This window comes from Malaya genurostris, chromosome 3, assembly GCF_030247185.1.
Source record: "Malaya genurostris strain Urasoe2022 chromosome 3, Malgen_1.1, whole genome shotgun sequence".
In the NCBI taxonomy this organism is placed as follows: Eukaryota; Metazoa; Arthropoda; class Insecta; order Diptera; family Culicidae; genus Malaya; species Malaya genurostris.
The window spans coordinates 108,164,915-108,179,479 of record NC_080572.1 but is presented as its reverse complement, the minus strand read 5'-3'; the positions used below and the strand labels follow the sequence as shown (position 1 = coordinate 108,179,479).

The 14,565-nt window shown below is 38.4% G+C and overlaps 1 protein-coding gene across 4 annotated transcripts in view; it reads right to left on the bottom strand.

The window, feature by feature from the left end:
• LOC131434735 (protein transport protein Sec31A) overlaps nt 1–5,584 on the bottom strand; it is a 31,025-nt gene extending 25,441 nt beyond the window's left edge. For 3 of the 4 annotated variants that reach the window (XM_058601797.1, XM_058601800.1, XM_058601799.1), the window contains exons 1-5: nt 5,444–5,580; nt 4,261–5,157; nt 3,899–4,201; nt 3,587–3,830; nt 3,398–3,525 (exon numbers count right to left, since the gene is read on the bottom strand). In XM_058601797.1, the coding sequence (XP_058457780.1) occupies nt 3,398–3,525; nt 3,587–3,830; nt 3,899–4,201; nt 4,261–5,136 (1,551 nt within the window). In that variant the 5' untranslated portion in view covers nt 5,137–5,157; nt 5,444–5,580. Of the gene's footprint in view, nt 1–3,397; nt 3,526–3,586; nt 3,831–3,898; nt 4,202–4,260; nt 5,158–5,443 lie in introns of all 4 variants that reach the window. The other variant, XM_058601798.1, reaches the window with a different exon arrangement.
• Between the last annotated feature and the right edge of the window lie 8,981 nt (nt 5,585–14,565).

Sequence of the window (14,565 nt, the reverse complement as noted above, 5' to 3'; positions counted from 1 at the left end):
CAACTGCATTTTCGTTAGTTAGCTTCGGCAAATCGAAGAGTGCATCGATATGCTTGTCTATTATTAGCCGTCGATCTTCGAAACGTTCAGTCAGTGTCGCCCAAGCAGCGTCGTAGTCATTGTTATTTATTATCTCCTGATCAATGATTCCCGCAGCCTTTCCCACTAATGAATTTCGAAGATGATACAGTTTTATGGCTGGAGCTTCCGAGGTGTAGCGGGACATGATCGTTACAAACATCGACTTGAAAGCGTACCAGTTCTCGTACGATCCATCAAACGAGGGAAGAGGTACTTTCAACGGAGGCAGATGTGTCACGTTCACAGGAGGTATCGCGGAGGGCTAAACCGTATGTTCTTCCTTCTTCAAGGAAGTCTCAAACAATTTTGTAAGGACAATATACAACTCACCATATAGCTGCTCAAATTCAATGCAAAGCTCCTCTAGCCCCGAGCGATCATCATCGCTAATGTCGAGGCCGTGTGCTCGCTGCTGGTGAACGTTGTAATCGGCATTCACACTCTCAACAACCTTTAGCTGAAGCTGCAGAAACTGTTTGCAGTCCAGACTCTGGTTGGGATCGTCGTTGTCAGCCTCTAATACCGTTTTCACTCGCATTAATTTTCGACTCAAAGCATTCATCTGATTTATTAGCACTTTGTATTCAGCTGCCATTTTCTTTCGCGCTTCTTTATCTCTTTTGTTTTTCTTCTGTTGACTGATTGGCACTATTTCACAGTTTAGTTCTTTATCATTTAACGTATTACCGTCTTCACCAACAGAATCTGTTTCGCCGGTGGCGTGTTTATCTTTTGCACTTCGCGTCGCAATTGGTGTGCGTGTCATGCTCATTGTGCCGATGATACGGAAACATTTCTGATCGGGGTTCGTTTCAAATGCACGTCACTGAATACCGCACTGGTACCACTACTATCGCGTTCCACTCGGATACAGCAAACGAGATTGCGAAAAACACTATAGCATTTTCATTCTTCTCGGTAGGCGGCCATCTTATTTTCACTGAGTCAGAAGAGCATGCGCGTACACGTTGTGATTGTTTCACTACACGAATAGAATCACTCGAAAAAGCACTTAATCCTCGAGAACGCTTCCCCGGGGCACTTTTCAATGAATACGCTGCCATCAGCAGCGCCAACAGGTTCGCGAAATAAAACACTTGATCCGACTGATACCGCTCGATTCACCACAGTCAGTGGCGTCAAATTTCTCCTGGCTACTCGAGAGCCATAGTAACGCGGTGGATCCGTATTTTAGATCACTCGTTTTTCTCGCGAATTCAACTGTTATCGGAACAGTGAATCAGAAAACCGAAACATCCGGCTCGAAGGACCAGAAAATGTCCTCGATTCCTCGCGGGAGTGGACTGTATACGAATGAGTTTCGGTTTCTTGGACGGATAAATTCAAAAAGCGTCTGTTTGGTACAACAGTCAAGTTTTTACTACTTAAAGAACGAATGAATACATATGTGTTAGTAAGAGTGTTTGAGCATAGGTATAATAGTTTTTCTATTCTAGTTTGTTGTCTGGATCATCGTAGCAGGAGTAAACAACCTCTTTACCCCTAAATTTATGCTACGTGCACATAACCATATTCAGATTGATTCTATGTTTCGTCTTAGGCGCATCAGTTTATGTTGAACTGCTATCGCATCCTGTCGGTTCGACATAAACCGCTAGACAGACCAGACTAGCATTGAAGAGAATATTATACGGACGACGATCGCTGAAGTTTTCCTACCTCTTCTGTCCTTGACGGCTTACCGGCAGTTATCTTGGAAAAACTTCCGACTGCTGTTATCGCTCCCCGTTTGCAAACTACTTCGAATGCCACTCTTTAAAGAAAGTTTAAATATTTAAAGCCGAGCCTAAATAAACGACATAAAAAATATGTCCTACGTGCGTGATAGTATGTCGAAAGGTTTGCAAACAGACGCTATTTACATTGGCTTTCTTTTGCCTTTGACATGATTAACCACGATATCACGGAGAGACTTGGATTCGGCTCGAACATCCTTCGATGGCTGCAATCATACCTTATGGATCGTCGTTTAGCAGTGAAAATCGACAATCACGTTTCCAATGAGTTTATCGTATCGTCTAGAATTCCACAGGGCAGCCATCTCGGGCCTTTAATATTCTTACTGTACTTCAACGACGTCAACTTTTCTCTGGAGGGCTCTCGTCTAGCGTTTGCTGTTGGCGTTAAAATATATCATTATATTCGAAACCCAGAAGAAACAGATTTTCTACAACGACATTTGTTGAGCTTCGGCGAATGGTGTAAAGTGAACCGTATGTAAGATAATTCTGACAAATACACGACCATTACGAACTTGTTCATTTCGAATACTGTTGGAGGAATCTCCGATAGGCTGTCGTACGTTAAATATCTTGATGTTCTTCTCGATGAGCATCTGCTATATTGTTGCTAAAGCTGCTCGCAACTCAGAAGTCGTTTGGAATCCTCACTACCTAAACGGTGCTCATCGAGTCGAAGCGATACAATGCAGATTTATTCGATTCGCTCTTCGGCGTTTACCGTGGAACAATCCTCACCAACTCTACCAAGCTACGAATGTTCAGGGTTACTACTAATCGGTCTAGATACCACTTACAACTTAGACGACGTGCTTTATTAATAGCAATAGCAAAACCTAGCTTTGCTCCTATGCTTAGGGATGAACGACAACACTCTCTTTTCAGGCATTCTTCAATGTAAACTTGGGATGTCATCGTCGAGCATGTGTTGAATGGTTGCGTTTTCAGGCTTCAACTACTGGCCAAATCTTGACCTTTTTCGCAAAACCTATCGAACTAGAATATTCCCAGCGAATTCCAAAGTCCAGCCAGGTTGTAAAACTTTTGACCAGAAAGCTACTTAAAATCGAGTTTGACGTATGTTTCGTCATCAACGTACAGCCCAAGAGCTCCTTCATAAACGGTCGTACAAGAGCCTTATATGCATTTTGGTTGCGGAATTCAGCTTCATGTGTCGGATGTTCCGCACCGTTTGAAAGTTGGCGTTGTACGTTCTGGCCTCAACTAGGATCGAAAGATCGAGATTTGCTTTAAACGCACCCCCAAAACCTTGCTGCGCAGATGATGCTCCCTAGCTCGAGCGTGATTCCTTTCCACACTTGTGCGCCTCTGAGATTATGAAGCAACTAAACATCCATGCCAAGTGAGTGAAAACTATATTCAGCACTATTAAACTGGTTCTTGATAATTTTTTGCATCATATATTCAGTTGATATGACGCATTTTAGGTAAAAGTTTAAAGCTGAGATCGAAGTAAAAAAGCAAACAGCAGCCAATTGCAAACTCAAGTATATTCGAAAGGAACGGTTCGGTTCAAAACGACAAAAAACACTCACCCGACTCAAGCCAGCCATCTGATCTACCAAACCATCAATAGAATTGGATTCCGCTGGAGTAATATCCGAATGTTTACCTTTGTCCGTATACTTTCTAAATTTACTCGCTATGTCCTCTTCGTGGTAACCTAGAACAATTAGTGTCGAATTACTATTCGAATTGTTATATCAGTATTCTCCACAACTTACCCAGTAAATTAAGCATTTCTGAATGCGGATCCTCTTCAAAATTCGCCTTTAGGAAAAACCAAAGAAAACGCGAATGCTGGTCACAGGATTGGTCGGCTTTCAGCCGACAATATTCGGTAAAGTTACCTTCCGACATAACCTTTTCTAAACGAACCGAGCGATCCACCAATTCTTGATCCGTTACGACTTGATTAACAGTCACCGTACGACTGTTTCCATTGAATGTGACCAACTTTCCACCGAACTGAAATCAAAACAATGTATTATTATTTTGTGTTTTGGTTTGCTCTAAAAAAAAACACAAATGCGTACCCCAAAGCATGCACCCGATGGACGCCTCATCCACTTTGGAGCTCGTTTCAAATCACAGCTCCCCGTTTGCGTCTGCTGACCAGCTTGCGGAATCGGTTCGTGGCCTATGCTCTCCATTCCCGGAAACGAATCTGCTATTTTGTTTGTCGTTTGTACTTGCTGATGAACACCCCCGAAAATTGAATAAATAGTCACATTCCCATCAAAACTGGAGCCAGCAATCAGGGCCGGGTTTCGAGGGCACCATGAAACATCAAAATTCCACTGATTGGTAGTGGCCAGCTCAGCTAAAATCTCTCCATTCTGTAATATAATTCCGGTATATTTAACTAGATAAACCGGTAATAAAAGCATTTTCTTACCGCATCTTCTGAATTTTGATTCCAACAATAAATTTTGTTATCCTTTCCACAAGAAGCGACAAGATCGAAATCTTGTGAACACCAAGTTAGACCAAGAACACCACGCTGGTGGATGTGAAACGTTTTAGCTGGCGCCGTGGCATATCTCAAATCCCACAATTGAACTGATGGAGCCTGGTCGTCTTCACTGGCCAACCAAAGCTGCGTAGCAACTTCCGGATGCCACTGAACCGCTCTCCAACGTACTCTCGATTGACTGTCGCTTAATTTTATGATGGGCTCGTTTTTCCTTAGATCCCAAATGACACATCTTGTCGAAAAAACGGATGCCAGAATATGCTTAACTTGCCGATTCCAGGCAAGCCCTTGAACGTCTTCCAGTGGCTGCATCTTAGCCCCTGGGCTCATTGGAACCGCAGTATTATTAATATCCCAAATTATAATGTCCGACTCTGAAGCACCCGACGCTAGTAAGTTGTTTTGGAAAGGATTGTAGTCCATGCTCCGGACTGCACCAACATGTTTATCTTGCTGAGCTAACAATGCGTTCTCACCGGCCAGCAGCTTAGATGCACTGTAAACCTGAATTACACCACTTTCACAACCACCCACAATCAAACCGTTCGAATGTGTTGCTCCGAACTCGAACGGGCTCCAGATCAATTTATGGAAACGATGCGATGTTGTCTGACTTCCAACAAGTTGTAGATCGTAGCTCGGGTCGGATAAATTTATAGAATACAGTTCCAACGTAGCGGAAGTACTGAAAGATGCATCTAGTTGCTGGGCAGCTGATCCTGCAGTTAGCATTATTGGATCTTGCTCAACCGGTGACCATGCCACGTTCACCATCTTCTGAAGCTCCTTCAACTTCATTTTGAGCTCTTTTATTTAGACCTGAAATAAACAGAGTTGTTGATAGATTAAACGATGTCATTCTACAGATAACCACCGCCTATCGTTTTCATTTATTTCATACAATATTTGACACTGTTGAGAACAAAATAGTAGCAGCGAATCAGCAATATCAAACAAACTACAGAACCAAATTAAAATCACAACTATAAAAATCTGGGAAAACTGATGACATGGCTACAAATAGCAGAGCTGAAATCATGCTCATTTTATAGTTTTTCTGACATCGCATAGACAGCTTATGAAATTTCCTATCACGACACGTTACCTGAGCAACAAAGCAGATCAGAAACTTACAAATCTTTTCCGAAAAATACTTTTTTCACAACACAAATAGACAGAATCTTCTAATCGGGAAAAGCTTCCTCGGACCGTCAGATATTCCAACGTGGCTGATAAAGCAGGTGCTGCTACTATACCGATCCCGGCTGTCATCGGAGCTAAAAAATGGTAAATATTTCGTCAAGTCATAGCAAATGACATATAATTTTCGTTAAATATACTGTCATAAATGCAGAGATGCCAATTATACAGATTATACACGCACAATTATTTTGAATCGAATAATAAGAGCTTCAGACACAGACTAGCAGACAGGACACTCAAATTAGATTCTTCAATCATTTCAACGGTCATTTCGAATATTCCTTTATTTGGGACAGTACTCACCTGTGTCATTAAGGCGCCACGTTACCCTATCAAAAACATCCTTTCTGTCATCCAGACTGTGTTTATTTTTTTCATTTACCAACAGTTTTGCCATTCATACAGAATTACCTGTAATGTATTGATTTGTCTACGTCCATGCGAATTTCATGCACACACTTAAATTTTTTAGCTGAGTCTCGGCAAAAAAATGCCGAGATTCGCACAGCCGAGTAATCAGCAATCATCTCGGCAAAAATCAAATTACTGAGCGTCTCGGCACCCGCAAATTTTACAAACGTCAAATATTGCCGAAATCGTCAGCATAAGATTTACTGTTTGCTCAGTGAAACGTGCACTGGATATTTGGCAATCCAATAAAACGAAAAAATAATTTACCGAATCATCAGTAATTAAAAATCTAGTCAATTAATTTTGTTTGTGATTTCTCAACATTATAAACACGCCATTCAGGATCAAAAATTCATTTTATTAACACTTAAAGGAGGCTTACAAATTTGTTGCCAGTAGTGCTTAAAGCCTCTACCTGAAAACATGTAGCATAAAAAAAATTTAAAAAAAGTTTGTCGGAAGGCTCGCATTTGATACCGAATACTGTAAAAACCATGCAAAGAGTTTTAATTGCTGACAGTATTTCCGGTCCTATGGGAATTATTACATCTCTCCAAACTAATAAGCAGTCTCCTTCGCCAAATTCCTCAGACATCACTACCAATAGCGGCGTTTCCGGATGCGGCCACCTTGAGTTGAGCTGGAAATATGAAAATAAAAACTTACTTTAATCTATTGAATTATTCCATGCATTGGGTTATTTTTTCGCATATACCCCAAAGTTTTGTCTCGAGGACGCTTTGAGTCCCGTGTTGGGTGTTATAATCGCGAGTGCTCTGATAAAGTCGCTTTTTATAAAGCGAAACATATCACTATATTTATTCAATATTTTTACTTGCAAGTGGTTCCACGCTTCTTCGAAGATTATCCATTTTTTTCACTAGAGAATTTCATCAGAAAATAATCGCGCAATGCGAAGCGAAAATGTAACGCGGCAATAAATGACAGCTGTCGTGCTGAATCTCGGCAACAGCTAGCGCATATTCCGAAATCTCGGCAAACGTCTCTGCTGATGTCGGCATATCTGTTGTTAACTGATAAATTCAGCAAGCAATTATGCCAAATTTCGGCAAAGTGAAGCATTTTACCGAAATATCAGTGAATGCATTTAACGAAGTTCAGAAGCATGCGTATTGATTACTGAGCAATCAGCAAATTTACGTGTTGCTGATCAGTTTCGGAATTTTATTATGCCGAGCTCAAGAAATGGATTTAATACATATTGCCAAAACTATATACACAATTGTGCCTACTTCTCATCCTCCAACGCAATACAAATTCGAACCCGTTTTGTTACAATATTTACTTGCTTCTGGTCTACCGCCACTTAATTTCGGGTGAAAACTATCAACACAATAAAAAATAGTCTAGATGAACAACGTTGAGTCAAATAAATGGTTACCTTCCAACATCGCGAAAAACTATAGAACCTATACAACCGATAATGGTTGGCTGAAACCTAGTTCCTGGCCAGGATGAAGATAGTGTTGAACATGTTGGTATCTTCGAGTGTACTCTGGTGGTACTGGTTTAGCGAATTTTTGCCCTTTTTTCGAGCAGCTTCAACGAAATTAACAGCTAAGTCTAAATACAAACCTCGACACCCGCCAGACTACCGCACAGGGACATCTTGCTACTTTTTCTGTCGGATTTGAACCATTGAAACACTGTAAACGGATGAAGTTCGCAAATTCCCTTCCCCATCCTGAAGGAAATTTGCGATGTTCATTAGCTTAATGACGCGACTTCACTGCAAAACGAGACTGTTGCCAGCGTAATTGTTAAAAAGTACGATTTTAACAACAGAAACTAGTAGGGTAACAGGTATTTTGGCCCACTTTAGGATTGATTTCCACTAGATAATGAAGTGTTTAGCACATCCCGCATAGCGTTTTGGCTACCTGGGCAGCCATGGCCACCAGAAGGCTACCAAAATTGATTCAGTTACGGTTGTCAAATACAATTTGACAAAACAAAGTCGCCTGTATCCAAGTTAGCCGAGCGTTTTCATCTTCTCACCTTCGCTGAAAATGTCAAAAATTTCAATGTGGAAAAATCCTGGTGGATACGGTTGTATCGTTTGAGTTGTATTCCTGGCAGCGGTGAGGCAGCCGGTCACCAGAATGTCTGCCAGCCATATTTTTCCAGCTGGCAGCGTTTAGTCAGCCGTCTGGCAGCCATGCGTATGCGGGATGTAGTTCGATTCAAAAGCAAAACACATCACATCCAAAAGAAAACCACAAAAGTGAAAAATAATCTAATCTTGAATCTTAGTGAATTTGCACATGAAATTTGAAAATCCATATTATGTATGGAAATGAAAAAGCACATTAAATTGAAGTGCAATTTACATATGAATCGATCGCACAAATTTTTATCAATGTATGTATCAATCGCAAATGTGAAGATTCACTGTAATACAACGTAGTATACCGATATTTGACATCTATACCGCAATACAGATATGTACTCCCAAAATACCGATAATTCACGGATCATACAGATAAGTACCGATTTCCGTTTGTAGCTTTCTCATGTCTACGAGAAAAGGTTGCCTGTGGAACCTTTTATTTTTGCTAGTTAAAATGAACTTTGGTGACATTTTCCTGGTACTTATGTTACGAGATTCAGATTCTTATATGGTATAGATACACTGAGAAAAGAACCATAGTAACCGCAACCTGTTTTTCATTGTCATTTCAACTATACGCTAAAATAGTAGCAAAGAGCATGATATATGACTATTCACCATCTGTATTGTATATATTACTAGACAACAAAGACTACAACTTGACTAAACTATTTGTATTTATGACTTTTCTGGCATGGTCATACTGACAATGGTAGTCATCTCAAATATAAGAACAAATAGTTAAACTCACTATTTCTAGTAAGGTGAATTGCTCTTGAGCCTTGATATAAGAGAAGCGAAATAGTTATTGTTACCATGTGAATATGTTCACAGTATAATAATGTTACCATAAATAGATACATGGTTTGATAGACGATTATGAAGTTTGAAAACACTATTCATGTAGTCCATATCAACTGAATTTATGTAGTAATCACATTATCGTGTATTTTTTGTTTTTTCACCGACTATGTATTTCATTTGTGCTAACTATACAAATTGTCAATAAACGAATGTTCTATGTTATTGTCACATAAAGTTACAATATAACAGAAAATTTCGTTCGTGGGCAACACATCAGTGATTGATATGAAAAAAATATTTTATATGATGACATTGTGTAATTTGGTAGGTCTTGCAGGTGAGTAAAGTTTGTAGCCTTAGGGTAACAGAGGTATTTTGGCCCACTTTAGGATTGATTTTATTTTGGCCCACTGAAAAATCAATGTATTGCTTGAAAAATTAAGACCTATTCATTATTCACTTGAGCCACTGCGTGGCAAGAATTTCTTTCTTAACAACTGATACATCGATGTTCGCAGTCGAGGGTCGTTCTCCAACTATATATTTCATTTCAATATTTCTTAACGCTAGGCCCTACTCGGGCGGTGGCTACGTGACCCTTTTTAGCGCGTCAGCATAAAACGGTCACCGCTCTGTCGGTGGCAATGATCGCGCTTTATGCTGCGTCGGAGTTTCGATATCATTTATTTATTTTAATGACTAAAGCGGGCCTGTATCCACCACACGCCCTTTCTTATTGAATTAAAAATTAGTCTCCAGTTCTAATTTTTAAATCTATCATTGTAAGTACAATCAATAAATCTCCTCAATGCAATAGACTTTGTTTCGTTATATTTAATTTGATCAACAGAAAGCAATAAATTTCAATATAATAGAATATACTTTGATTTGCCAATAAATTTCTTTAATTTAATAGGATTTTCTTCGTCATATCCAATTTGATCAACAGAAAGTAACAAATGTCAATATAATAGAATTTACTTTGGTTTACCAATAAGTTTCTTTAATTTAATAGGATTTTCTTCGTCATATCCAATTTGATAAATAGAAGCCAATAAGTTTCTTTGCTTTAGTAGAATTTACTTCGTTACATTCAATTTAATAAATAGAAGCCAATAAGTTTCTTTGCTTTAGTAGAATTTACTTCGTTACATTCAATTTAATAAATAGAAGCCAATAAGTTTCTTTGCTTTAATAGAACTTACATTGATTGCGGCACTTGATAAAATTTTAAACTTTTTTTTTTTTTTTTTTTTTTTTTTGAAAATTTTATTCTCACTCCTTCTTTTTCTCTTCTTCTCTCTTCTCTTCCTTTTTTTTTTTTTTTTTTTTTTTTTTTTTTTTTTTTTTTTTTTTTTTTTTTTAACTTGTTATAAATTGTTTCACTCTATCTTTGTGAACCGTATCTATTTTATTGTTTTGTATATTTTTAATTTTTATATTGGAACCCAAGTCTTCCATGACTTCGTAGGGTCCATTGTATTTGTTTTCCAACTTTGTTGAAGTTTCCTTTTTTACAAGAACTAGTTGCCCTTTTGTAAAAATTCTAGTCTGAAGTTTTTCATTATATCCCAGAACCCTATCCGCTTTCAGCTTCATCAGGTTCCTTTTCGCTTTCAGCTGGGTGGATTGTAATTGAAACTTCATAATACTAGCATAATCATCTATGTTATACACAGGGTCAACTTCGTTCTGTCCAGATAAGTTTGTTGGTAAAGTGCATTGTCTGCCAAATACTAGTTCATATGGGGTCATTCCTGTTGCACTGTGTACCGTAGTATTATATGCAAATTTATAATATGGTACCCAGGTTGACCAATTTCCATACGAATTGTCTGTCTGTATGCGTAAGAAATTCCCTAATACTTTGTGTGAATTCTCCAGTGCTCCTATTGTCTGGTGGTGGTAAGCTGTAGAATTTAATTTTTCGATTTTTAGAACTTCGCAAATTCTGGTGAACAGGGTAGACATAAATTCTGTACCTCTATCTGTCAGAATTTGCTTGGGTATACCATAATTCAATATGACATTCTCAACAAATGCTTTGGCCACAACGTCTGTTGATTTGTCCTGAATCGGTGTTGCTGTTACGTACTTTGTCAGATCACATTGGGTAGTTAGTATATACTGATTATTTTTGTTGTCTGGTAAAAGAGGGCCAACTATATCTAAAAATATTTTCTCAAATGCTTCACTGGCTGTACTTGTTATTTTCATAGGATATTTTGTCACATTATCCTTGTTTCTTTGGCATTTCGCACATTTCTTTATAAAGTTTGTCACGTCAGTATCCATTGACTTCCAATGATACCTCTGTTTTATCGTGTTTAATGTTCGTTTTATCCCCGCATGCCCTGCAGTTGGCAATACGTGGAAATCATTCAAAATTAGTCTTTTTTCTTTCTCGTTCTCTATTACTCGTATTTTATTACCTATTACTATAATAGGTGGCATGCCCTTTAAGTTAAGTTGTTCGATTTTATTTTTTAATTGTTTACTTTCGGTTGTGTTTTTCACAACAAGGCCTTTAATTTTTCTCGATTTTATGAAATTCACTAATTGTTTCATTACTTCCCGTAGGTAAGTAAATGACATGTTAGGATTCAGTAAAATCTTTTCTTCTTCGAGTTGTTTTTTAATGTTCTCGTTTTTCTCATCTTTAGATATCTCTATCTGAATATAGTCGACTTTCTCTGTATTCGATTTTGCGCTATTACTTGCCATTGATTGGGCTTTGTTGATTTTTGAAGTTTGTGCTCTTGTTGTCACTAAGCTTATTTGAGGTGTCAGAGCCTTAAGGTCATCGATCGAAATACGTGATAACGCGTCCGCTACAACATTTTCCGATCCCTTTTTGTATATTACGTCAAATTTATATTCTTCGAGTGATAGACGAAATTTTGTCAGTCTACTCGACGGGTCTGTTAGTGTAAATAGATAAACTAGTGGTCTATGGTCTGTGTACACTTCAAACTTCCTACCGTACAAGTAAGGTCGAAAGTGTCTAATTGACCATACTAAACCTAGAAGTTCTTTCTCTATTGTGCTATAATTTAGTTCAGCTTTGTTTAATGCTTTGCTTGCAAATGCAACTGGTCTGTTATTATTATTACTCAATACAGCTCCTAGTGCTTTTCCTGATGCGTCAGTATGTAACGTGAATATGTTATTCTCGGAAAAGTCTGGATAATCAAGTACTGGAGGGTTCATAAAGCATTTTTTCAAATATTGGAAAGAGAGTTCGCACTCGTCGGTCCAATGAAATTCAATATTTTTTCTAGTCAATTTATTCAATGGACTGCATAATTTAGCAAAATCTTTTATATGTTTCCTATAGTAGTTCGCAAATGCGACGAATCTTTTAACTTCGTCTGCTGTTTGAGGGCTACTCCAATTTTTGATAATTTCTATCTTAGAAGGATCTGGTTTTACGCCTTCTACAGATACTAAATGTCCCAAATAAAGTAATTCGGTTTTTAAAAAATTACATTTCAGTGGGTTTAATTTCAGGTTTGTTTTTCTCAATCTTTCAAACACATTCATCAAATTTCTATTATGTTCATCAAGGGTTTTGCCAAACACTATGATGTCATCTAAGTAAACTAGGCATTTCTCCATGTTTAGGCCTGACATAGCCACTGTCATTAACCTGGAGAATGTTGAAGGACTTACCTTCAATCCCATTGGGAGACGAGTCATTTGGTATTGTCCCCTGTTAGTACTAAATGCTGTGATTGGCCTGTCTTCCTTTCTTAGTTCACACTGGTAATATCCTTGCGATAAGTCCAGGTGAGAAAAATATTTTGCTCCTGCTAATGATTCGATCACTTCCTCCAAATTTGGAAGTGGAAATTTATCATCTTGTAGGGCATTGTTTAGTTTCCGATAGTCGATAACTAAACGCCATTTTTTGTTATCATTAGTTGATTTCTTAGGAACCAGCAGTAGTGGACTGTTCCATTCTGAAACTGCATCCTCTATAATATTATCCTTAAGCATCTTATCCACTTGCCTTTGAACTTCGTCCTTTTGGGTTTGTGGTAGCTTATAGGGCCTTGTATACACAGGATGTGTGTCAGGTTTTACAGTAATCGAAGGTTGATAAATTTTCGTTACAGTTAGCTTGTCGTTTTTCAAGCAAAAAATATCATTATATTTCATACAAAGTTTTTCGATTGTTATTCTATCCCGCTCATTTAGCTCCTGTAAATTTAATTCTTTTAATATTTCTTGTGCTCTATTGTCATTATACTTATAGGCACTTTTAATTTCAATTGCGTCATAATTCGCAAAGGGTTTGCACATTGGTTTTAAATTTTTTATTTCGACAGCTTTGTTTTTTGCATTTAATATTCTCACGGGTATTTTTCCATTAGTTGGTTCCACTATAGCTCCTGCTATGTAGACTCCATTCTGAATTTCTTGGCTACATATTACCATAGATTCAGAGTAATTTACCTCAATAAATGTCATTACCTCAGTTCGTTTGGGTATAATAAAATTTTCCGCAAACAAAGGTTTTCTTAATGTTAGTGTAAGCGTCTCAAAATTTATGTTGGCGTCAAATTTTCTAAGAAAATTTGTACCAATTAGACCTATGATATTTTGTGGTAATTTATCAACAATATGGAAAGTAATGGGGTAGCTACTCCCATCGTATTCCATAAATGTTTTCACTGTTCCTAGCGTGGTAGTAATACCATTAACACCATGTATCTGTATGGTTTCTGATGTGTCAATGCAAGCGTATAATTTCCCTGGTAGGTGGCGTCTGTCTAATATACAACATGATGCACCACTATCTACTACTAGGTTGAGGTGTTCATTTTCTATGATGAACTTGGATCTCAAAGCTCTCTCGCTGTTTAAATTATTCACGAAAAAACTCGTTTACGTTTGCTTCTTCGTCATGTGCGGCTGCACCTTCTGGTTGCTCCGCTACATGCACGTTCCGTCTGGGTTGACTGTTGTTTCGGTTGTTAGGGTTATTATTATTTACTCGGGTAGCCGAGTTATTGCTGTCACCCTGGTTCTGTTGTCTATTTCTTTGGTTTCCGTCAAAGTTTTGGTTATGGTTATACCTTCCATAACCTCGGCGGTTACTGTTAGTTCTATGATTGTTTCCTCTACCTCGCTGGTGAGAGAAATCTCTATTACCATTACTATTACTGTTGTAGTGGTTGGAGTTATAACCCCTACTGTAATTTCCGCGGTTTCCTCTTCCACGAAAATTAAGTCTATTGAATGTGAATCCCTGCGTCCAAAGGGCAGATTCTGGTGACGATTGCGGCTGCACTTCCAGTGCATCCGATATCGCTCTATTAAGGTTCGGCGGATTCCTCGCCTTAACGAAGAATGCCATTTGCGCGCTGTTTAGTCCAGCTATAAATGCGTTGGTAGCAACGGGCTGAACTATTGCTCCCGCTGCTGACTCGTTTGGGAATGTATTATTCGATACATAGGCAGTGGCTAGTTTCGCTGCCAACTGCTCAATTTCTCTTCCGAATTCGGTAATACCCTTATTTTTCTGTTTGGCGAGCTTTAATTCAGCTTCGCATGCCGTTGGTGTCAGTTTTATTGCGAATTTTTCGGCAAGCATTCGCTTAGCTTCATTAAGAGTGGTGGCACCTTCAATGCATCCATGTGCCGATCCCACTAGTCTTGTCTTTAGAAAAGTT